General features: G+C 42.8%; 1 protein-coding gene across 1 annotated transcript in view; it reads left to right on the top strand.

Moving 5' to 3' along the window:
* ahnak (AHNAK nucleoprotein) overlaps window positions 1–21,725 on the top strand; it is an 83,570-nt gene extending 61,845 nt beyond the window's left edge. Inside the window, exon 5 of the mRNA XM_059955138.1 lies at window positions 502–21,725. Within this exon, the coding sequence (XP_059811121.1) occupies window positions 502–20,379 (19,878 nt within the window). The 3' untranslated portion in view covers window positions 20,380–21,725. The remainder of the gene's footprint in view (window positions 1–501) is intronic.
* The last annotated feature ends 1,749 nt before the right edge of the window (window positions 21,726–23,474 follow it).

Here is a 23,474-nt window from a genome sequence, read left to right as displayed (position 1 = left end):
ATTAGCTCGTTTTGTCCCATGAGCATCGAAAAGTACGGTAAAATGCATTACTTGCATTAACGACCAACACAGATTGAGGATGCGCTGGGGCAGCCTGCGTGTGTTGCAGTGTTTCCTTTGCTAACCTAGCAAGCCCACGACTCACTAACCCTAACCTGCATGTCTTTGGAACGTGGGAGGAAACTGGAGCACCCGGAGGAAACCTGCATGGCCATGGGGAGAACGTACAAGCGTCTCCCAGGCAGTGGTAGATGGGATGGGATGAAGGTCAGCATGGAAGGGGGAAGGAAGGGCAAGAAGAGCATGGGAGGGAGTAGAGAGCAAATCTAGACAATGTTCATCAGTTTCTATATCTGAACTTGACATTATCTTTAATAAACCACCATATTGAATTTTCTTAAATGAGATAGGGTGAATGGAGAATTTTTCTGGTCTCTAAGGATATTAGTAAAGATACCATGAATCAGGGTATGATACAGATTTCTTTTTAATTTCCTCTAGAGTGGAGATGATGAAGACTACCAGAGAATTTTTAGGAAGAAAATCAAGCCTCGCCTGAAGTCAGAAGATGGCGCAGAGGCATCAGCTGAAGGTGACGGATCTTCCGGTGTACGTGTCACCAGGAAGGTCATTACACGCACAGTTCATGTGACAAGTCCCACAGTTATGACGGATGTAGATATCCACAGTCCAGAATTTAAGATTAAAGTGCCACGGCATGAGCAAGTCACTGCTGAGGGACCAGGATTCTCAATGGAGTCTTCAGAGATGGATGTGGATGTTAGTCTCGCTGGCTCTGAAGGTTCAAAATTTCAACTGGGAGATAGCCAACGGACAACACATACGATGCACATTGTAAAAACAAAAGTAGTGGAGGTAACTGGACCAGACACAGAACAGAGCCAGACGGCATTTCACATGCCACAGATCAGTGTAGGAGGTGAAGCAATGCAATCATCCAACTTTGATGTCAAAATTGCAAAGACAGTCAGGGACTCAAATGTCGCACCTAAAATCAGTCTCCCTGAGTCAAGTATTGACGTCTCTGCGCCACACGTTACAATGGGTGTGCAAGTACCTACCATCAATCCATCGATTGCAATACAACCTGTTCATGTTGGAGATTCAGATGGAAAAATCAGCATGCCTTCGGTCAAGATGCCAGAAGTTGCCATTTCTGGATCACACGTGAGAGGTCCAAATGCTGTTATTGACACAGGTGCAGTCAACTCTGGCGTTGCTCTTCCAACGGTTGGCCTGAATCTATCTGGAAATCAGAGTCGTTCTGCAGTACCTGTTGAAAATTCAGGTTTTAAAATGCAAGATGGGAAACAGGGTGTTGAACTGAAAGAACCAAAACTTAATATATCAGCATCCATTGGTAAGGAGTTTTCTACGGATGGGGGAGAAGTAAGGTGGAGAACACCAGAAGGACGTGAAATGTCCATCCACAGCAAACTCCCAGAAGGGAATATTGAACCAATTGGACCCAAGATCAAAGGCGACATTGAACTGTCAGATAAAGATCTGGCTTCAAGTAAAATCAAAGAACCAACTTTTAAAATTTCAGGAGTCAGTTTTTCAGGATCCAAACAGCTTATCTCTGACGCTGAAATCAAACATACAAAGGTGACAGAAGATTTTGATGCACCAAAGGTTAGTTTTGAGAGTGACATCAAAGTTCCAAGTGTGAACATTAAAGGTCCTAAAGTTGACATTGAAGCAACTGATGTAAAAGAAGGTGGGCATGGGTTGGCAGAGTCAGCCATGAATTGGCCCAAGATAAAGACTACAGACATTGATTTGGGTGTCAAGGTCTCAAAGGTGAAAGAAGACCATGATATTGATGTGGCTTCTGGAAGGTTAGAGGGAAAGATCAAAGGTCCTCAGATGGATGTTGAAGTTGATGTACCACAGGCTGAAACTGAAGGGGGCAGTGTAAAAGTACCAAAATTCAGAATACCTAAATTCCGAACAAGTGGGCCAAAAGTTGAAGGCCCAGATGTGGATATTCATGCCAGTCTTCCTGAGGCAGATGTTAAAATCACTAAACCAACAGTAGAAGGAGTAGTTGGAATGCCTAAGGTAGACTTGGGTATTGAGGGAGCCTGTACAACCAAAGACACGAAATTTAGTGTGCCAGCATTCAACGTTTCAGGACCCAAGATAGGAACGCCCGATGTGAATCTCGACCTCAAACAACCTGAAGTGGGAGTAGATATTGATGTCCCTGATGTCAGATTGCAAGGTGATATTAAGGGCCCCAGAATTGATGCAGACGGACTAGGTGTAAAAGCAGGAGAACCCAAAATTTCAAGACCTGATATTAAGTTTCACGTAAAAGGTCCCAAAATAGAAGGAGATGTTAATGTTCCAGATGTCCAACTGGAAGGTGACATTAAAGGCCCAAACCTTGACATTAGAGCCCCAAGTGTTGACATAGATTCACTCAAACTTAAAGGAAGTGAACCCAAGTTTTCAATGCCTTCCGTACAATTGCCCAAGATTCAGGCACCAGACATTGATCTGAATTTCAAGGGTCCAAATCTGAAAGCAGACTATGATATTGATGTGCCATCAGGAAGGGTGGAAGGAGAAATCAAAGGACCTAAAGTAGATGTTGATGTGGATGTGCCAGGGGCTGATGTTGAAGGAGGTGGAAAGTTCAGCATGCCGAAATTTAAAATGCCCAAATTCCAAATGAGAGGGCCTAAAATGGAAGGCCCTGATGTCGACATTGATGCTAATATTCCTCAAGCAGACATTAAAGTGTCTGGGACCCAAATTGAAGGAGATGTTGAAATGCCAGATGTAGATGTTGATGTTGAAGGAGGTGGCAAAATTAAAGGATCAAGATTGAAAATGCCAAGATTCAATATCTCGGGCCCTAAGATAGGAAAGCCCGATTTTAATCTGGACTTCAAAGGTCCCAGGTTGTCTGGAGATGTTGATGTCCCTGATGTCAAACTGGAAGGTGATATCAAAGGCCCAAATGTTGATATTAAGGGCCCTGAAGTTGATATTGAGGGACCTGATGTGAAAGGAGGCAAGCACAAGTTTTCAATGCCCTCAATTCACTTGCCCAAGATTCAGGCACCAGACATTGATCTCAGTTTGAAGGGTCCAAATCTGAAAGGAGACTATGATATTGATGTGCCATCAGGAAAGGTGGAGGGAGAAATCAAAGGACCTAAAGTAGATGTTGATGTGGATGTGCCAGGGGCTGATGTTGAAGGAGATGGAAAGTTCAGCATGCCGAAATTTAAATTGCCCAAATTCCAAATGAGAGGGCCTAAAGTGGAAGGGCCAGATGTAGGCATTGATGCTAATCTACCAGAGGCAGATGTTAAAGTATCTGTACCTGAAATTGAAGGAGATGTTCAAATGCCAGATGTAGATGTGGATGTGGAAGGAGGTGGTAAAATTAAAGGACCAAGATTCAAAATGCCAGGATTCAATATCTCGGGCCCCAAGATAGGAAAGCCCGATTTTAATCTGGACTTCAAAGGTCCCAGGTTGTCTGGAGATGTTGATGTCCCTGATGTCAAACTGGAAGGTGATATCAAAGGCCCAGATGTTGATATTAAGAGCCCTGAAGTTGATATTGAGGGACCTGATGTGAAAGGAGGCAAGCACAAGTTTTCAATGCCTTCAATTCACTTGCCCAAGATTCAGGCACCAGACATTGATCTCAATTTGAAGGGTCCAAATCTGAAAGGAGACTATGATATTGATATGCCATCAGGAAAGGTGGAGGGAGAAATCAGAGGACCTAAAGTAGATGTTGATGTGGATGTGCCAGGGGCTGATGTTGAAGGAGGTGGAAAGTTCAGCATGCCGAAATTTAAAATGCCCAAATTCCGAATTGGAGGGCCTAAGGTTGAAGGCCCAGATGTGGACATTGATGCACATCTTCCTGAAGCAGATGTTAAAGTGTCTGGACCCCAGATAGAAGGAGATGTTGAAATGCCAGATGCAGATGTGGATGTTGAAGGAGGTGGAAGGTTCAGCATGCCAAAATTTAAAATGCCCAAATTCCAAATGAGAGGGCCCAAAGTGGAAGGTCCTGATGTCGACATTGATGCCAAGATCCCTGAAGCAGATGTTAAGGTGTCTGGGCCACAAATCGAAGGAGATGTTGAAATGCCAGATGTAGATGTGGATGTTGAAGGAGGTGGGAAATTTAAAGGATCAGGTTTCAAAATGCCAAGATTCAATATCTCAGGCCCTAAACTAGGAATGCCAGATTTTAATCTGGACTTCAAAGGTCCCAGGTTGTCTGGGGATGTTGATGTCCCTGATGTCAAACTGGAAGGTGATATCAAAGGCCCAGATGTTGATATTAAGGGCCCTGAAGTTGATATTGAGGGACCTGATGTGAAAGGAGGCAAACACAAGTTTTCTATGCCTTCAGTTCACTTGCCCAAGATTCAGGCACCAGACATTGATCTCAATTTGAAGGGTCCAAATCTGAAAGGAGACTATGATATTGATATGCCATCAGGAAAAGTGGAGGGAGAAATCAAAGGTCCTAAAGTAGATGTTGATGTGGATGTGCCAGGGGCTGATGTTGAAGGAGGTGGAAAGTTCAGCATGCCGAAATTTAAAATGCCCAAATTCCGAATTGGAGGGCCTAAGGTTGAAGGCCCAGATGTGGACATTGATGCACATCTTCCTGAAGCAGATGTTAAAGTGTCTGGACCCCAGATAGAAGGAGATGTTGAAATGCCAGATGCAGATGTGGATGTTGAAGGAGGTGGAAGGTTCAGCATGCCAAAATTTAAAATGCCCAAATTCCAAATGAGAGGGCCCAAAGTGGAAGGTCCTGATGTCGACATTGATGCCAAGATCCCTGAAGCAGATGTTAAAGTGTCTGGGCCACAAATCAAAGGAGATGTTGAAATGCCAGATGTAGATGTGGATGTTGAAGGAGGTGGGAAATTTAAAGGATCAAGATTCAAAATGCCAGGATTCAATATCTCGGGCCCTAAGATAGGAAAGCCCGATTTTAATCTGGACTTCAAAGGTCCCAAGTTGTCTGGAGATGTTGATGTCCCTGATGTCAAACTGGAAGGTGATATCAAAGGCCCAGATGTTGATATTAAGGGCCCTGAAGTTGATATTGAGGGACCTGATGTGAAAGGAGGCAAACACAAGTTTTCAATGCCTTCAATTCACTTGCCCAAGATTCAGGCACCAGACATTGATCTCAATTTGAGGGGTCCAAATCTGAAAGGAGACTATGATATTGATGTGCCATCAGGAAAAGTGGAGGGAGAAATCAAAGGACCTAAAGTAGATGTTGATGTGGATGTGCCAGGGGCTGATGTTGAAGGAGGTGGAAAGTTCAGCATGCCGAAATTTAAAATGCCCAAATTCCAAATGAGAGGGCCTAAAATGGAAGGCCCAGATTTAGACATTGACGCTAAGGTTCCTGAAGCAGATGTTAAAATGTCTGGACCCCAAATAGAAGGAGGTGTTGAAATGCCAGGTGTTGATGTGGATGTTGCAGGAGGTGGGAAATTGAAAGGCTCAAAATTCAAAATGCCAGAATTAAATATTTCGGCTCCCAAAGTAGGAATGCCAGAATTTAATCTTGACTTCAAAGGTCCTAAGTTGGGAGGAGATGTTGATATTCCTGATGTCAAACTGGAAGGTGACATTAAGGGCCCAAAGGTCGATGTTGAAACACCTGATATTAAGGGAACGGGACCTAAGATATCCATGCCTTCGATTCACTTGCCCAAGATTCAGGCACCAGACATTGATCTCAATTTGAAGGGTCCAAAATTGAAAGGAGACTATGATATTGATGTGCCATCAGGAAAGGTGGAGGGAGAAATCAAAGGTACTAAAGTCGACGTTGATCTGCCAGGGGCTGATGTTGAAGGAGGTGGAAAGTTCAGCATGCCAAAATTTAAAATGCCCAAATTCCGAATTGGAGGGCCTAAGGTTGAAGGCCCAGATGTGGACATTGATGCACATCTTCCTGAAGCAGATGTTAAAGTGTCTGGGCCCCAGATAGAAGGAGATGTTGAAATGCCAGATGCAGATGTGGATGTTGAAGGAGGTGGAAGGTTCAGCATGCCGAAATTTAAAATGCCCAAATTCCAAATGAGAGGGCCTAAGGTGGAAAGTCCTGATGTGGACATTGACGCTAATATTCCTGAAGCAGATGTTAAAGTGTCTGGACCCCAAATAGAAGGAGATGTTCAAATGCCAGGTGTTGATGTGGATGTTGAAGGAGGTGGGAAATTTAAAGGATCAGGTTTCAAAATGCCAAGATTCAATATCTCAGGGCCGAAAATAGGAATGCCAGATTTTAAACGGGACTTCAAAGGTCCCAGGTTGTCTGGAGATGTTGATGTCCCTGATGTCAAACTGGAAGGTGATATCAAAGGCCCAGATGTTGATATTAAGGGCCCTGAAGTTGATATCGAAGGACCTGATGTGAAAGGAGGCAAGCACAAGTTTTCAATGCCATCAATTCACTTGCCCAAGATTCAGGCACCAGACATTGATCTCAATTTGAGGGGTCCAAATCTGAAAGGAGACTATGATATTGATGTGCCATCAGGAAAAGTGGAGGGAGAAATCAAAGGACCTAAAGTAGATGTTGATGTGGATGTGCCAGGGGCTGAAGTTGAAGGAGGTGGAAAGTTCAGCATGCCGAAATTTAAAATGCCCAAATTCCAAATGAGAGGGCCTAAAGTGGAAGGCCCAGATTTAGACATTGACGCTAAGGTTCCTGAAGCAGATGTTAAAATGTCTGGACCCCAAATAGAAGGAGGTGTTGAAATGCCAGGTGTTGATGTGGATGTTGCAGGAGGTGGGAAATTGAAAGGCTCAAAATTCAAAATGCCAGAATTAAATATTTCGGCTCCCAAAGTAGGAATGCCAGAATTTAATCTTGACTTCAAAGGTCCTAAGTTGGGAGGAGATGTTGATATTCCTGATGTCAAACTGGAAGGTGACATTAAGGGCCCAAAGGTTGAAGTTGAAACACCTGATATTAAGGGAACGGGACCTAAGATATCAATGCCTTCGATTCACTTGCCAAAGATTCAGGCACCAGACATTGATCTCAGTTTGAAGGGTCCAAATCTGAAAGGAGACTATGATATTGATGTGCCATCAGGAAAGGTGGAAGGAGAAATCAAAGGACCTAAAGTAGATGTTGATGTGGATGTGCCAGGGGCTGATGTTGAAGGAGGTGGAAAGTTCAGCATGCCGAAATTTAAAATGCCCAAATTCCGAATTGGAGGGCCTAAAGTGAAAGGACCCGATGTGGACTTAGATGCTAAACTACCAGAGACAGATGTTAAAGTAACTGGACCCCAAATAGAAGGAGATGTTCAAATGCCAGATGTAGATGTGGATGTGGAAGGAGGTGGTAAAATTAAAGGACCAAGATTCAGAATGCCAGGGTTCAATATCTCGGGCCCTAAAGTAGGAAAGCCCGATTTTAATCTGGACTTCAAAGGTCCCAGGTTGTCTGGAGATGTTGATGTCCCTGATGTCAAACTAGAAGGTGATATCAAAGGCCCAGATGTTGATATTAAGGGCCCTGAAGTTGATATTGAGGGACCTGATGTGAAAGGAGGCAAGCACAAGTTTTCAATGCCTTCAATTCACTTGCCCAAGATTCAGGCACCAGACATTGATCTCAATTTGAAGAGTCCAAAATTGAAAGGAGACTATGATATTGATGTGCCATCAGGAAAGGTGGAAGGAGAAATCAAAGGACCTAAAGTAGATGTTGATGTGGATATGCCAGGGGCTGATGTTGAAGGAGGTGGAAAGTTCAGCATGCCGAAATTTAAAATGCCCAAATTCCGAATTGGAGGGGCTAAAGTGGAAGGGCCTGATGTCGACATTGACGCTAATATTCCTGAAGCAGATGTTAAAGTATCTGGACCCCAAATAGAAGGAGATGTTGAAATGCCAGATGTGGATGTTGAAGGAGGTGGTAATATTAAAGGATCAAGATTCAAAATCCCAGGATTGAATATCTCTGCCCCTAAGATTGGATTGCCCGAGATCAATCTGGACCTGAGAGGTCCCAAATGGGGAGGAGATGTTGATGTTCCTGATGTCAGCCTAGAAGGTGACTTGAAGGGTCCAAGTCTCGACATTAAGGGCCCAAAGGTCGATGTAGAGACACCTGATATTAAAGGAACTGGTCCTAAGATATCAATGCCTTCAATTCACTTGCCCAAGATTCAGGCACCAGACATTGATCTCAGTTTGAAGGGTCCAAATCTGAAAGGAGACTATGATATTGATGTGCCATCAGGAAAGGTGGAGGGAGAAATCAAAGGACCTAAAGTAGATGTTGATGTGGATGTGCCAGGGGCTGATGTTGAAGGAGGTGGAAAGTTCAGCATGCCGAAATTTAAAATGCCTAAATTCCGAATTGGAGGGCCCAAAGTGAAAGGACCAGATTTGGACTTAGACGCTAAACTACCAGAGACAGATGTTAAAGTAACTGGACCCCAAATAGAAGGAGATGTTCAAATGCCAGAAGTAGATGTTGATGTTGAAGGAGGTGGTAAAATTAAAGGACCAAGATTCAAAATGCCAGGATTCAATATCTCGGGCCCTAAGATAGGAAAGCCCGATTTTAATCTGGACTTCAAAGGTCCCAGGTTGTCTGGAGATGTTGATGTCCCTGATGTCAAACTGGAAGGTGATATCAAAGGCCCAGATGTTGATATTAAGGGCCCTGAAGTTGATATTGAGGGACCTGATGTGAAAGGAGGCAAGCACAAGTTTTCAATGCCTTCAATTCACTTGCCCAAGATTCAGGCACCAGACATTGATCTCAATTTCAGGGGTCCAAGATTGAAAGGAGACTATGATATTGATGTGCCATCAGGAAAGGTGGAAGGAGAAATCAAAGGTCCTAAAGTAGATGTTGATGTGGATGTGCCAGGGGCTGATGTTGAAGGAGGTGGAAGGTTCAGCATGCCAAAATTCAAAATGCCCAAATTCCAAATGAGAGGGCCTAAAGTGGAAGGCCCTGATTTGGACATTGACGCTAAGGTTCCTGAAGCAGATATTAAAGTGTCTGGACCCCAAATAGAAGGAGATGTTGAAATGCCAGATGTAGATGTGGATGTTGAAGGAGGTGGTAAAATTAAAGGACCAAGATTCAAAATGCCAGGATTCAATATCTCGGGCCCTAAGATTGGAAAGCCCGATTTTAATCTGGACTTCAAAGGTCCCAGGTTGTCTGGGGATGTTGATGTCCCTGATGTCAAACTGGAAGGTGATATCAAAGGCCCAGATGTTGATATTAAGGGCCCTGAAGTTGATATTGAGGGACCTGATGTGAAAGGAGGCAAGCACAAGTTTTCAATGCCTTCAATTCACTTGCCCAAGATTCAGGCACCAGACATTGATCTCAATTTCAGGGGTCCAAGATTGAAAGGAGACCATGATATTGATGTGCCATCAGGAAAGGTGGAAGGAGAAATCAAAGGTCCTAAAGTAGATGTTGATGTGGATGTGCCAGGGGCTGATGTTGAAGGAGGTGGAAAGTTCAGCATGCCAAAATTTAAAATGCCCAAATTCCAAATGAGAGGGCCTAAAGTGGAAGGCCCAGATTTGGACATTGACGCTAAGGTTCCTGAAGCAGATATTAAAGTGTCTGGACCCCAAATAGAAGGAGATGTTGAAATGCCAGATGTAGACGTTGATGTTGAAGGAGGTGGTAAAATTAAAGGACCAAGATTCAAAATGCCAGGATTCAATATCTCGGGCCCTAAGATAGGAAAGCCCGATTTTAATCTGGACTTCAAGGGTCCCAGGTTGTCTGGAGATGTTGATGTCCCTGATGTCAAACTGGAAGGTGATATCAAAGGCCCAGATGTTGATATTAAGGGCCCTGAAGTTGATATTGAGGGACCTGATGTGAAAGGAGGCAAGCACAAGTTTTCAATGCCTTCAATTCACTTGCCCAAGATTCAGGCACCAGACATTGATCTCAATTTCAGGGGTCCAAAATTGAAAGGAGACTATGATATTGATGTGCCATCAGGAAAGGTGGAGGGAGAAATCAAAGGTCCTAAAGTAGATGTTGATGTGGATGTGCCAGGGGCTGATGTTGAAGGAGGTGGAAGGTTCAGCATGCCAAAATTCAAAATGCCCAAATTCCAAATGAGAGGGCCTAAAGTGGAAGGCCCTGATTTGGACATTGACGCTAAGGTTCCTGAAGCAGATATTAAAGTGTCTGGACCCCAAATAGAAGGAGATGTTGAAATGCCAGATGTAGATGTGGATGTTGAAGGAGGTGGTAAAATTAAAGGACCAAGATTCAAAATGCCAGGATTCAATATCTCGGGCCCTAAGATTGGAAAGCCCGATTTTAATCTGGACTTCAAAGGTCCCAGGTTGACTGGGGATGTTGATGTCCCTGATGTCAAACTGGAAGGTGATATCAAAGGCCCAGATGTTGATATTAAGGGCACTGAATTTGATATTGAGGGACCTGATGTGAAAGGAGGCAAGCACAAGTTTTCAATGCCTTCAATTCACTTGCCCAAGATTCAGGCACCAGACATTGATCTCAATTTCAGGGGTCCAAAATTGAAAGGAGACTATGATATTGATGTGCCATCAGGAAAGGTGGAGGGAGAAATCAAAGGTCCTAAAGTAGATGTTGATGTGGATGTGCCAGGGGCTGATGTTGAAGGAGGTGGAAAGTTCAGCATGCCAAAATTTAAAATGCCCAAATTCCAAATGAGAGGGCCTAAAGTGGAAGGCCCTGATTTGGACATTGACGGTAAGGTTCCTGAAGCAGATATTAAAGTGTCTGGACCCCAAATAGAAGGAGATGTTGAAATGCCAGATGTAGATGTGGATGTTGAAGGAGGTGGTAAAATTAAAGGACCAAGATTCAAAATGCCAGGATTCAATATCTCGGGCCCTAAGATTGGAAAGCCCGATTTTAATCTGGACTTCAAAGGTCCCAGGTTGACTGGGGATGTTGATGTCCCTGATGTCAAACTGGAAGGTGATATCAAAGGCCCAGATGTTGATATTAAGGGCCCTGAAGTTGATATTGAGGGACCTGATGTGAAAGGAGGCAAGCACAAGTTTTCAATGCCTTCAATTCACTTGCCCAAGATTCAGGCACCAGACATTGATCTCAATTTCAGGGGTCCAAAATTGAAAGGAGACTATGATATTGATGTGCCATCAGGAAAGGTGGAGGGAGAAATCAAAGGTCCTAAAGTAGATGTTGATGTGGATGTGCCAGGGGCTGATGTTGAAGGAGGTGGAAAGTTCAGCATGCCAAAATTTAAAATGCCCAAATTCCAAATGAGAGGGCCTAAAGTGGAAGGCCCTGATTTGGACATTGACGGTAAGGTTCCTGAAGCAGATATTAAAGTGTCTGGACCCCAAATAGAAGGAGATGTTGAAATGCCAGATGTAGATGTGGATGTTGAAGGAGGTGGTAAAATTAAAGGACCAAGATTCAAAATGCCAGGATTCAATATCTCGGGCCCTAAGATAGGAAAGCCCGATTTTAATCTGGACTTCAAAGGTCCCAGGTTGTCTGGGGATGTTGATGTCCCTGATGTCAAACTGGAAGGTGATATCAAAGGCCCAGATGTTGATATTAAGGGCCCTGAATTTGATATTGAGGGACCTGATGTGAAAGGAGGCAAGCACAAGTTTTCAATGCCTTCAATTCACTTGCCCAAGATTCAGGCACCAGACATTGATCTCAATTTCAGGGGTCCAAAATTGAAAGGAGACTATGATATTGATGTGCCATCAGGAAAGGTGGAGGGAGAAATCAAAGGTCCTAAAGTAGATGTTGATGTGGATGTGCCAGGGGCTGATGTTGAAGGAGGTGGAAGGTTCAGCATGCCGAAATTCAAAATGCCCAAATTCCAAATGAGAGGGCCTAAAGTGGAAGGCCCTGATTTGGACATTGACGCTAAGGTTCCTGAAGCAGATATTAAAGTGTCTGGACCCCAAATAGAAGGAGATGTTGAAATGCCAGATGTAGATGTGGATGTTGAAGGAGGTGGTAAAATTAAAGGACCAAGATTCAAAATGCCAGGATTCAATATCTCGGGCCCTAAGATAGGAAAGCCCGATTTTAATCTGGACTTCAAAGGTCCCAGGTTGTCTGGGGATGTTGATGTCCCTGATGTCAAACTGGAAGGTGATATCAAAGGCCCAGATGTTGATATTAAGGGCCCTGAAGTTGATATTGAGGGACCTGATGTGAAAGGAGGCAAGCACAAGTTTTCAATGCCTTCAATTCACTTGCCCAAGATTCAGGCACCAGACATTGATCTCAATTTCAGGGGTCCAAAATTGAAAGGAGACTATGATATTGATGTGCCATCAGGAAAGGTGGAGGGAGAAATCAAAGGTCCTAAAGTAGATGTTGATGTGGATATGCCAGGGGCTGATGTTGAAGGAGGTGGAAGGTTCAGCATGCCGAAATTTAAAATGCCCAAATTCCAAATGAGAGGGCCTAAAGTGGAAGGCCCAGATTTGGACATTGACACTAAGGTTCCTGAAGCAGATATTAAAGTGTCTGGACCCCAAATAGAAGGAGATGTTGAAATGCCAGATGTAGACGTTGATGTTGAAGGAGGTGGTAAAATTAAAGGACCAAGATTCAAAATGCCAGGATTCAATATCTCGGGCCCTAAGATAGGAAAGCCCGATTTTAATCTGGACTTCAAGGGTCCCAGGTTGTCTGGAGATGTTGATGTCCCTGATGTCAAACTGGAAGGTGATATCAAAGGCCCTGAAGTTGATATTGAGGGACCTGATGTGAAAGGAGGCAAGCACAAGTTTTCAATGCCTTCAATTCATTTGCCCAAGATTCAGGCACCAGACATTGATCTCAGTTTGAAGGGTCCAAATCTGAAAGGAGACTATGATATTGATATGCCATCAGGAAAGGTGGAGGGAGATATCAAAGGACCTAAAGTAGATGTTGATGTGGATGTGCCAGGGGCTGATGTTGAAGGAGGTGGAAAGTTCAGCCTGCCAAAATTCAAAATGCCCAAATTCCAAATGAGAGGGCCTAAAGTGGAAGGCCCTGATTTCGACATTGACGCTAATATTCCTGAAGCAGATGTTAAAGTGTCTGGACCCCAAATAGAAGGAGATGTTCAAATGCCAGGTGTTGATGTGGATGTTGAAGGAAGTGGCAAAATAAAAGGCTCAAGATTCAAAATCCCAGGTTTGAATATATCGGCCCCCAACATAGGAATGCCTGATTTTGGTCTGGACCTCAAAGGCCCCAAGTTGGGAGGAGATGTTAATGTTCCTGATGCCAGTGTAGAGGGTGACATTAAGGGTCCAAGTCTCGACATTAAGGGCCCAAAGGTTGATATAGAGGCACCTGAGATTAAAGGAAAGGGACCTAAGATTTCAATCCCTTCTATCCACATGCCCAAAATTCAGGCACCAGACATTGACCTTCATTTGAAGGGCCCAAAAGGGAAAGGAGACTATGATATCGATGTGCCTTCTGGCAGAGTGGAGGGAGAAATCAAAGGACCTAAAGTAGATGTTGATATGGATGTGCCAGGGGCTGATGTTGAAGGAGGTGGTAAGTTCAGCTTCCCAAAATTTAAATTGCCCAAATTCCGGAAGTCTGGGCCCAAAGTGCAAGGGCCAGATATGGATATTGATGGTAATTTTCCTGATGCAGATGTTAAAGTATCTGGACCTAAGATAGAAGGAGATGTTAAAATGCCTGATGTAAATATGGATGTTGGGGAACCTGGTAAACTCAAGAGCCCAAAATTCAAACTTCCAGGATTTAGTATCTCAGCACCCAAAATAGGAAAGCCTGATGTGAATGCCGACCTCAAAGGACCAAAAGTTGTTGGAGATGTTGATGTCCCTAATTTGAATCTGGAAGGTAATATTAAGGGTCCAAATGTGAAAGGACCCAAAGTAGATATTGAAGGTCCTGATATAAAAGGAAGTGGAATTAAGTTTTCAATGCCTTCCTTTCACTTGCCTAAGATACATGCACCTGATGTTGATTTGAGTTTCAAAAGCCCAAAACTAAAAGGGGACTATGATATTAATGTACCTACTGGAAAGATAGAGGGAGAAGTCAAAGCACCTAAGGTAGATGTTGATGTAGATGTCCCAGGAGCTGATGTTGAAGGTGGCAGTGGAAAGTTCAGCTTCCCAAAATTTAAAATGCCCAAATTTCATATGGGTGCATCTAATGTAGGAGGTCCAGATCTGGAAATTGATGCAAAACTTCCTGAAAAAGATATTAAATTATCTGGACCCCAAATTGAAGGAGAAGTTCAACCACCAGATGTGGATGTAGATGTAGATGTTGAAGGAGGTGGCAAAATCAAGGCCCCAAAAATCAAAATGCCAGAATTCAATATCTCAGCTCCCAAAATAGGAATGCCTGATATTAATCTGAACCTCAAAGGTCCAAAATTGGGTGGAGATGTTGATGTCCCTGATGTCAAACTGAAAGGTGACATTAAGGGCCCAAAAGTTGATATTGAGACACCTGATATTAAAGGAACGGGTCCCAAAATTTCAATGCCTTCAATTCATTTGCCCAAGTTTCAGGCACCAGACATTGATCTCAATTTCAAGAGTCCAAAACTGAAAGGAGACTATGATACTGATGCACCTTCTGGAAAAGTGGAGGGAGAAATCAAAGGACCTAAAGTAGGTGTTGATGTGGATGTGCCAGGGGCTGATGTTGAAGGAGGAGGTGGGAAATTCAGCTTTCCAAAATTAAAAATGCCCAAATTCCACATTGGTGGGCCTAAAGTGGAAGGGCCAGATGTAGGCATTGATGCTAATCTACCGGAGGCAGATGTTAAAGTATCTGTACCTGAAATTGAAGGAGATGTTCAAATGCCAGATGTAGATATGGATGTGGAAGGAGGTGGTAAAATTAAAGGATCAGGATTCAGGATGCCAGGATTCAATATCTCAGGCCCCAAGATAGGAAAGCCCGATTTTAATCTGGACTTCAAAGGTCCCAGGTTGTCTGGAGATGTTGATGTCCCTGATGTCAAACTGGAAGGTGATATCAAAGGCCCGGATGTTGATATTAAGGGCCCTGAAGTTGATATTGAGGGACCTGATGTGAAAGGAGGCAAGCACAAGTTTTCAATGCCTTCAATTCACTTGCCCAAGATTCAGGCACCAGACATTGATCTCAATTTCAAGGGTCCAAATCTGAAAGGAGACTATGATATTGATGTGCCATCAGGAAAGGTGGAGGGAGAAATCAAAGGTCCTAAAGTAGATGTTGATGTGGATGTGCCAGGGGCTGATGTTGAAGGAGGTGGAAAGTTCAGCATGCCAAAATTTAAAATGCCCAAATTCCGAATTGGAGGGGCTAAAGTGGAAGGCCCAGATGTGGACATTGATGCTAAGGTTCCTGAAGCAGATGTTAAAGTGTCTGGACCCCAAATTGAAGGAGGTGCTGAAATGCCAGATGTAGATGTGGATGTGGAAGGAGGTGGTAAAATTAAAGGATCAGGATTCAGAATGCCAGGATTCAATATCTCAGGCCCCAAGATAGGAAAGCCCGATTTTAATCTGGACTTTAAAGGCCCCAAGTTGTCTGGAGATGTTGATGTCCCTGATGTCAAACTGGAAGGTGATATTAAAGGCCCGGATGTTGATATTAAGGGCCCTGAATTTGATATTGAGGGACCTGACGTGAAAGGAGGCAAGCACAAGTTTTCAATGCCTTCAATTCACTTGCCCAAGATTCAGGCACCAGACATTGATCTCAATTTGAAGGGTCCAAAATTGAAAGGAGACTATGATATTGATGTGCCATCAGGAAAGGTGGAAGGAGAAGTCAAAGGACCTAAAGTAGATGTTGATGTGGATGTGCCAGGGGCTGATGTTGAAGGAGGTGGAAAGTTCAGCATGCCGAAATTTAAAATGCCCAAATTCCGAATTGGAGGGCCTAAGGTTGAAGGCCCAGATGTGGACATTGACGCTAATATCCCTGAAGCTGATGTTAAAGTGTCTGGACCACAAATAGAAGGAGATATTGAAATGCCAGATGTAGATGTTGATGTTGAAGGAGGTGGTAAAATTAAAGGACCAAGATTCAAAATGCCAGGATTCAATATCTCGGGCCCTAAGATAGGAAAGCCTGATTTTAATCTGGACTTCAAAGGTCCCAGGTTGTCTGGAGATGCTGATGTCCCTGATGTCAAACTGGAAGGTGATATCAAAGGCCCGGATGTTGATATTAAGGGCCCTGAATTTGATATTGAGGGACCTGATGTGAAAGGAGGCAAGCACAAGTTTAAATTGCCTTCAATTCACTTGCCCAAGATTCAGGCACCAGACATTGATCTCAATTTGAAGGGTCCAAATCTGAAAGGAGACTATGATATTGATGTGCCATCAGGAAAGGTGGAAGGAGAAATCAAAGGACCTAAAGTAGATGTTGATGTGGATGTGCCAGGGGCTGATGTTGAAGGAGGTGGAAAGTTCAGCATGCCAAAATTTAAAATGCCCAAATTCCATATGAGAGCTCCTAAAGTGGAAGGCCCTGATTTGGACATTGACGCTAAGGTTCCTGAAGCAGATATTAAAGTTTCTGGACCCCAAATTGAAGATGTTGAAATGCCAGATGTAGATGTTGATGTTGAAGGAGGTGGTAGAATTAAAGGACCAAGATTCAAAATGCCAGGATTCAATATCTCAGGCCCCAAGATAGGAAAGCCTGATTTTAATCTGGACTTCAAAGGCCCCAAGTTGTCTGGAGATGTTGATGTCCCTGATGTCGAACTGGAAGGTGATATTAAAGGCCCGGATGTTGATATTAAGGGCCCTGAATTTGATATTGAGGGACCTGACGTGAAAGGAGGCAAGCACAAGTTTTCAATGCCTTCAATTCACTTGCCCAAGATTCAGGCACCAGACATTGATCTCAATTTCAAGGGTCCAAGATTGAAAGGAGACTATGATATTGATGTGCCATCAGGAAAGGTGGAAGGAGAAATCAAAGGTCCTAAAGTAGATGTTGATGTGGATGTGCCAGGGGCTGATGTTGAAGGAGGTGGAAAGTTCAGCATGCCGAAATTTAAAATGCCCAAATTCCGAATTGGAGGGTCTAAAGTGGAAGGCCCAGATGTGGACATTGATGCTGATCTTCCTGAGGCAGATGTTAAAGTGTCTGGACCTAAGATAGAAGGAGATGTCAAATCACCAAGCATAGATATTGAGGGAAGTGGTAAAATCAATAGTTCAAAGTTTAAAATACCTGGATTCAGTATGTCACCACCGAAGATAGGAATGCCTGATTTTAATCTAGAGTTTAAAGGGCCAAAAATAGGAGGAGAAATTGAAGGTCCCCATGTGGGTATTGATACCACTGTTCCTGAGATAGGTGGTAAGCTCTCTGGTCCCAAATCTGGTGGTGTTGACATTTCTGGCGTAGATATTGATGTTGAAGGAGCTTCTAAAAGCCCGAAATTTAAATTGCCTGGATTGGGTATCTCAGCACCCAAGATAGAAATGCCTGATTTTAATTTGGAACTCAAAGGTCCAAAATTGGGAGGCCACATTGATGCCCCTGATCCTAATTTGAAGGGTGACCTCAAAGGTCCACAGTTTGAAATGAAAGGTCCCAAAGTAGGTATTGATGGGAGTGACATTAACATTGAGGGGCCTGATTTAAAAGGAAATGGGCACAAGTTTTCAGCACCGTCACTGGACATTTCAGCTCCTTCTGCAGACATGAATCTTGACTTGAAAGGCTCAGCTGATATTAAATCTCCAGATTTTGGTATTGATGTTAATGCTCCTGGCATGGAAATAGGCAGTGTGGGAGCTCATCTAAAAATGCCAAAAGTAAAGAAACCAAAATTTGGATTTGGAGTTAAAGGTCAAGGAGATATAAATGCTCAATCTCTGGATGTAGCAAGTCCTGATGTAGAGGTTAATGTAGAATCTCCAGATGCAAGTATTAAAACTAAGGGGAAAAAAGGCAAGTTCAGATTGCCTAAACTCAATATCAAGGCAAAGAAGCCTGGAGGAGACATGCAGACAAATGTTCCAAAGAGTGACCTTGATTTATCCAAGCCAGATGTAGATATGAAATCCCCAGATCTGAAGGTAAGCCTTGGTGCATCTGATGGACAACTAAATATTAAGCCATCGAAAGTAAAGAAACCACGATTTGGTAAAGTCAAGGTATCATTTCCAGATGTTGAGTTTGATTTGGCATCACCAAAGATTAAAGGCGAGTTACCTGCTGCAAAGGCTGAAGGTGGTTTGCAAGGACCTGATGTTGAGTTTTCATCTGAAGGTATAAAAGGTCCCCAGGTTGACATCGGAGCACCTGGAATAGATGTCAATACAGATACAAACCTTCAAGGGACTGGTTTTAAAGTGAAGGGCACCAAGTTAAAATTCCCTGCAGTAAACATCAAGTCACCCAAAATGACTGAAACAGACATGGATATCAATTTGAAGGGGGCGCAAATAAAAGGTGATGCGTCAGGGAACGTGGAAGGCCCAAGAATTGGCATAAAGAGACCAGAAATAGATTTTGATGTTGATGCTCCAAATGTGGATATTGAAAAACCTGAGGGCAAATTAAAAATGAAAGTCAAGAAGCCAAATATTTCAGGACCAAATATAAACCTAGATACATCGGGTGATGCAGAAGGAAAATTAAAAATACCTAAGATTAAAATCCCAGGTTTTGGGGTGGATGGTAAATTAGGAGAAACAGATACTGATGTTAACGTCAGCCTTCCAAAGGCAGAACTTTCAAGTCCAAAGCTGGAAGGTAATATTGAAATGCCATCAACAGATATCAATATTAGGGCTCCTGGTGTAAAAATGCCAGAAATGAACATCTCTGATAATAAACTCCAAGGATCTGGTTTGAATCTTGATATACATGCACCAAAAATAGAAGGTGACTTGAAGACTCCAGGTTTAGGAGCAACTGTTGAAGTACCAAATTTGGGAATAAATGCTGATGGCAAATTCAAAGGCCCACAAGTTGGTATTTCAGCGCCCGATGTGGATGTTGATTTAAAGACTCCACAGCTTGGTATCAACCTTCCTAGTCCAAGTATCAAAGGAGACTTTAAAGGACCACAAATGAATGTGAAAGGTTCTGTTACCAATGCTGGTGACGGAGATTTTAACATTAAAGGTGTGGATGGGAAAGTAAAGATGCCTCAGATCCACATCCCAAAAGCTGATATCAGCATTGCAGGATCTGGAGTTTCTGCACCTGACTTATCCGGAACAAAGACAGACATTGACATAAAAAGCCCAAAAATGAACATCGAAGGGCCAAGTATGAAACTGAATGGAGCGGACGTCAAACTTTCTGGTGCAGAGGTTGAAGGTGTGAACACAAATGTCAGCCTAGGTAGGCTAAGTGCTGATGTACCACAACCTGAAGTGAAAGTCCCTTCAGGTGATGTGAAACTTGACGTAAAAGGACCTGCAATAAAAGGAGGCATTGGAATGTCTGGTTTAGTAGATCCAGAGTTCGATGCCAAGGTACCTGAAGTAAGTACAGATGTCAAAGCACCAACGATTGACCTAAATGTTGCACTGGACAAAATGAAAATACCCAAATTCAAGCATTCTCAATTTAAAATAAAAGGCCCGAATTTAGAAGAGCCAGAAGCGGCAGCAGATGTCAGAAGTCCTGAAATTCAGCTACATGCTTCAGCTGCGCAAGGTCCAGATGTTAAAGGACCAGAAGTTAGTTTGAATCTGCCAGAAAGAGAGGTGGAAACATCTGGGGTAAAAGTAAAAAAAAGTAGAATTAGAATACCAAAATTTAATTTCTCCAAGTATAAGGGGAAAAGTAGCTGTGAAGGATCAGCAGGGGATTTTGGTGCATCTGGACCAAAGACTGAAATTAAGGGCTCCAAAGGAAATCTGGGTTTTGGTAACATTGAGGTGGAGACATCAGAAATGTCAACCGCTGGGAAGGATTCCAGTTTGGACATTAACACCTCCCCAAAAGGGAAGTCAGGAACACTAGATTTCTCTTTATTTAAAGGCAAAAGGTCAGAACGTCACAGATCGGCGTCTCTGAGTGATGAGCAAGAACATTCACCTTCCTCACCTAAGGGGAAATTAGAATTTGGAGAAGGAACTGCAGGTGGCAAAGGCAAAAAGGCTAAATTGAAATTTGGAACATTTGGAGGCTTTGGGGCTAAATCAAAGGGCTCCTATGAGGTCACTCTCGATGAAGCTGAAGCGGGAGTCGAGGGCAGTGGAATCTCTTTGGTTTCCAAAAAGTCCCGCGTATCCTCCACTTCCAGCAGTGATAGCGGATCTAAAGTAGGGTTGCGTCTTCCTAAAGTAGAACTGAATATCAATAAAGACAAAGAATAATTATGTAAATACTCATGAATCACTGTAAATAGAAATTAACTGCATAACTTTCTACTGATAAGCCAAGGCATGGATATCCATTAGACTTCATCCCTATCTCGTTTGCAGGTCAAAAATAGGATGGAATATTTAAACGGTTGAGATGCTTTTCCTTTAGTGCAAGGAGCAGGACCTGCAAATATTTCAGTACACTTCTGTATCAGCTAAAAAGTCAAACTAAAGCTCTATTACTACAAGCTGAGAGCAATAGCTTACTAGCAGGAAAAAAAACTATTTTGATACATTTTCTATGTAGCAGTTTATTATTTTCATTATATTGGCAAAATGGAGGTGTTAAGACATTTAATCTCTGGTGCTCTCTATGGCTTACCTTATTCAATGGAGTTGCAGTATGAGAGATTTTACTGAAATCTGATTTCTGAAGAAAATGTACCAAGACGATGATAGAGGAAGTTTTAAGCTGTCTTTACACAAACACGTGATGCTTTACCCAATATAAGGTTTAATCTGGCGGAATAAACTGTGTATCCTGTCATAATTACAGTATTTTCAGAATCCAATGACAGTCAGTTTGGCCTGTATCTTTACTCTGTAAATTAGCAAGACAAATTTTGTGTTCCGGGCAGCTTAAATTCTTCAACTTTGTAAATGCGTAAGTGTGGTCTGTGAAACTGGTTAGGGCGTATTTCTACTGTGAATTAGTACATTATGATCACCATCATCACATCCCTAACCCCCCTCCCCCCACCACCACACTCATTTGTGGTGATTATGCTGCTGCTGCTGTAATAATCTTTTATCCCCACGTGTGAATTAAATTAGAAAACTACTCACTACTCAACAATAAACAAAATTGTAAACCAGGTTTCCCATCTCTTGGTCTTCTCAAAGCCATTCACCTTCTGTCCCTATAGTCAAAGAGCCCTGCCTCATGTGAAAACACAGCCTTGTGGATGTTTAGGCTGGATTGACCAGTCTGAGCCAAATTAGCTGATTGTGTAGGTGTACTGATGCAGGAGTCTGGAGTGTTCGATTCCTTGCATTATGAGGCACAATATGAGAGCCCATCTTCCCTGCATGTGTTATGAAGTCTCACAGTAAAGCAACACCTTGCTGAGTTCACAGAAAGCACCTATTATCCTTGTAACATAATAAGTAATTTTCTTTTGTTATGAATGGCAAGAATTGTGACCTATTTTTCTTATCGTTTCATTGTTTCACTCAAAATGTTAATAGAACTCTTTTTCATAATTCTGTCTGCACTTTTGCGGCAAACAGTAGACGACGGGAATGTAAGACAAGCGTGTTCCTTGTAAAAATCAAATAAATCATTCATTACCTTAAAAGCTGGTCTGCCTCCCTCTATTTTATCAAAGTTGAACAATAAAGGACGTAGTGTTTGCCAAAGAAGCAAGCAGCTGGTAGTCACACTCAAGTATGGGAAAAATAATTCAGGCAGGAAGTCTTGCTGAACATAAAATCATAAGACATAGGAGAAGAATTAGGCCATTTGGCCCATCAAGTCTGCTCCGCCATTCCATTTTGCTAATTTATTATCCTTCTCAACCACTTTCTCCTGTTTTCTCCCTGTAACCTCTGAATTACTTAATAATCTAGAACCTATCAACCTCTGTTTAAATAAACCCAATGACTTGGCCACACTATCATGTGTAGCAATGAATTCCACAGATTCACCACCCTTCCGGCTAAAGAAAATTCTCCTCAGCTCAGAAACAGGCCCTTCAGCCCATCTAGTCCATGCCAAAACAATTTAAACTGCCTACTCCCATCGACCTGAACCAGGACCATAGCTCTCCATACTCCTATCATACACGTACCTAATCAAACTTTTCTTTAATGTTGAAATCGAGCTCACATGCACCACTTGTGCTGGCAGCTCATTCCGCACCTTCATGGCCCTCTGAGTGAAGAAATTTCCCCTCATGTTCCCCTTAAACTTTTCACCTTCCACTCTTAACCCATGACTTCTGGTTGTAGTCCCACCCATCCTGTGGAAAAAGCCTGTTTGCATTATACCCCTCCTAATTTTGTATACCTCTATCAAATCTCCCCTCAGTCTTCTACATTCCAAGGAATAAAGTCCTAACCTATGCCATCTTTCCTTATAACTCAGGTCCTCCAGACCCGGCAACATCCTTGTAAATGTTCTCTGTATTCTTTCAACCTTATTGACATCGTTCCTGTAGGTAGGTGACCAAAACTGCACACAATACTCCAAATTAGATCTCTTCAATGTCTTGTGCAACTTCAAAATAGGATCCCATCGCCTGTACTTAATACTTAGATGATTCATCTCTGTTCTAAAATCCTTCTATTCTGAGTCTGTCCTCTGGTTCTAGACTTGCCCACTGCAGTCCACTTTATCTAGTCTGTATATTCTCTAAAGTCTGTGGAAGAAATCAAACTTTGACTTAAATTACTTGAGAAAGAAATTAGTTTGAACAGAGTGTTTTTCATGTTTTGAGTAACTTCCAAAACCTGGGGCCCAAGATTCATGGAACCCCTTTCTGCAATTAGAACTTATGACGACACACACAAAATGCTAGAGGGACTCAGCAGTCCTGAAGAAGGGCCTCAGCCCAAAACATCAACTGGTTTCTCTGTTCCATAGATGTTGCCTGGCCTGCTGAGTTCTGCGTGTGGTGCTTTGGATTTCCAGCATCTGCTGGTTTTCTTGCATTTCAACTTCCGACATCTGGCCCTGCGTTAATCCTATTTAAAATCTCGACAGTGCCAGTGGGCAGTAGAAATGGAGAGTTGGGAGTTACCAAATATAAAGATATCTTCACTATAAGGGCACAGAATGTAAATGTGGGTGCTGTGGATATAAACCAACACATATTTTCAGCTGGTCACAAGAATCGGTTGGGATTTCAGGAGGGAGGATGCTGAAACCCCACCTGATGCCAACAGTGAAATCAAAAATAAACATAGAGCGCAATTCTAATCTGAGGTATCTAACACAGTACAACGGTCATAAAACCTGGTAAGTCAATCCTCAACACATCCTGCCCAATATATCCACTCTACACTGACAATTTCACTCTCCGCTCTCATATCCAATGAATGGCAGC

Source organism: Hypanus sabinus, chromosome 31 (genome assembly GCF_030144855.1).
Source record: "Hypanus sabinus isolate sHypSab1 chromosome 31, sHypSab1.hap1, whole genome shotgun sequence".
NCBI classification, from domain to species: Eukaryota; Metazoa; Chordata; class Chondrichthyes; order Myliobatiformes; family Dasyatidae; genus Hypanus; species Hypanus sabinus.
Note: the sequence above shows the minus strand (reverse complement) of the source record. Positions and strands in the feature narration are given on the sequence as shown.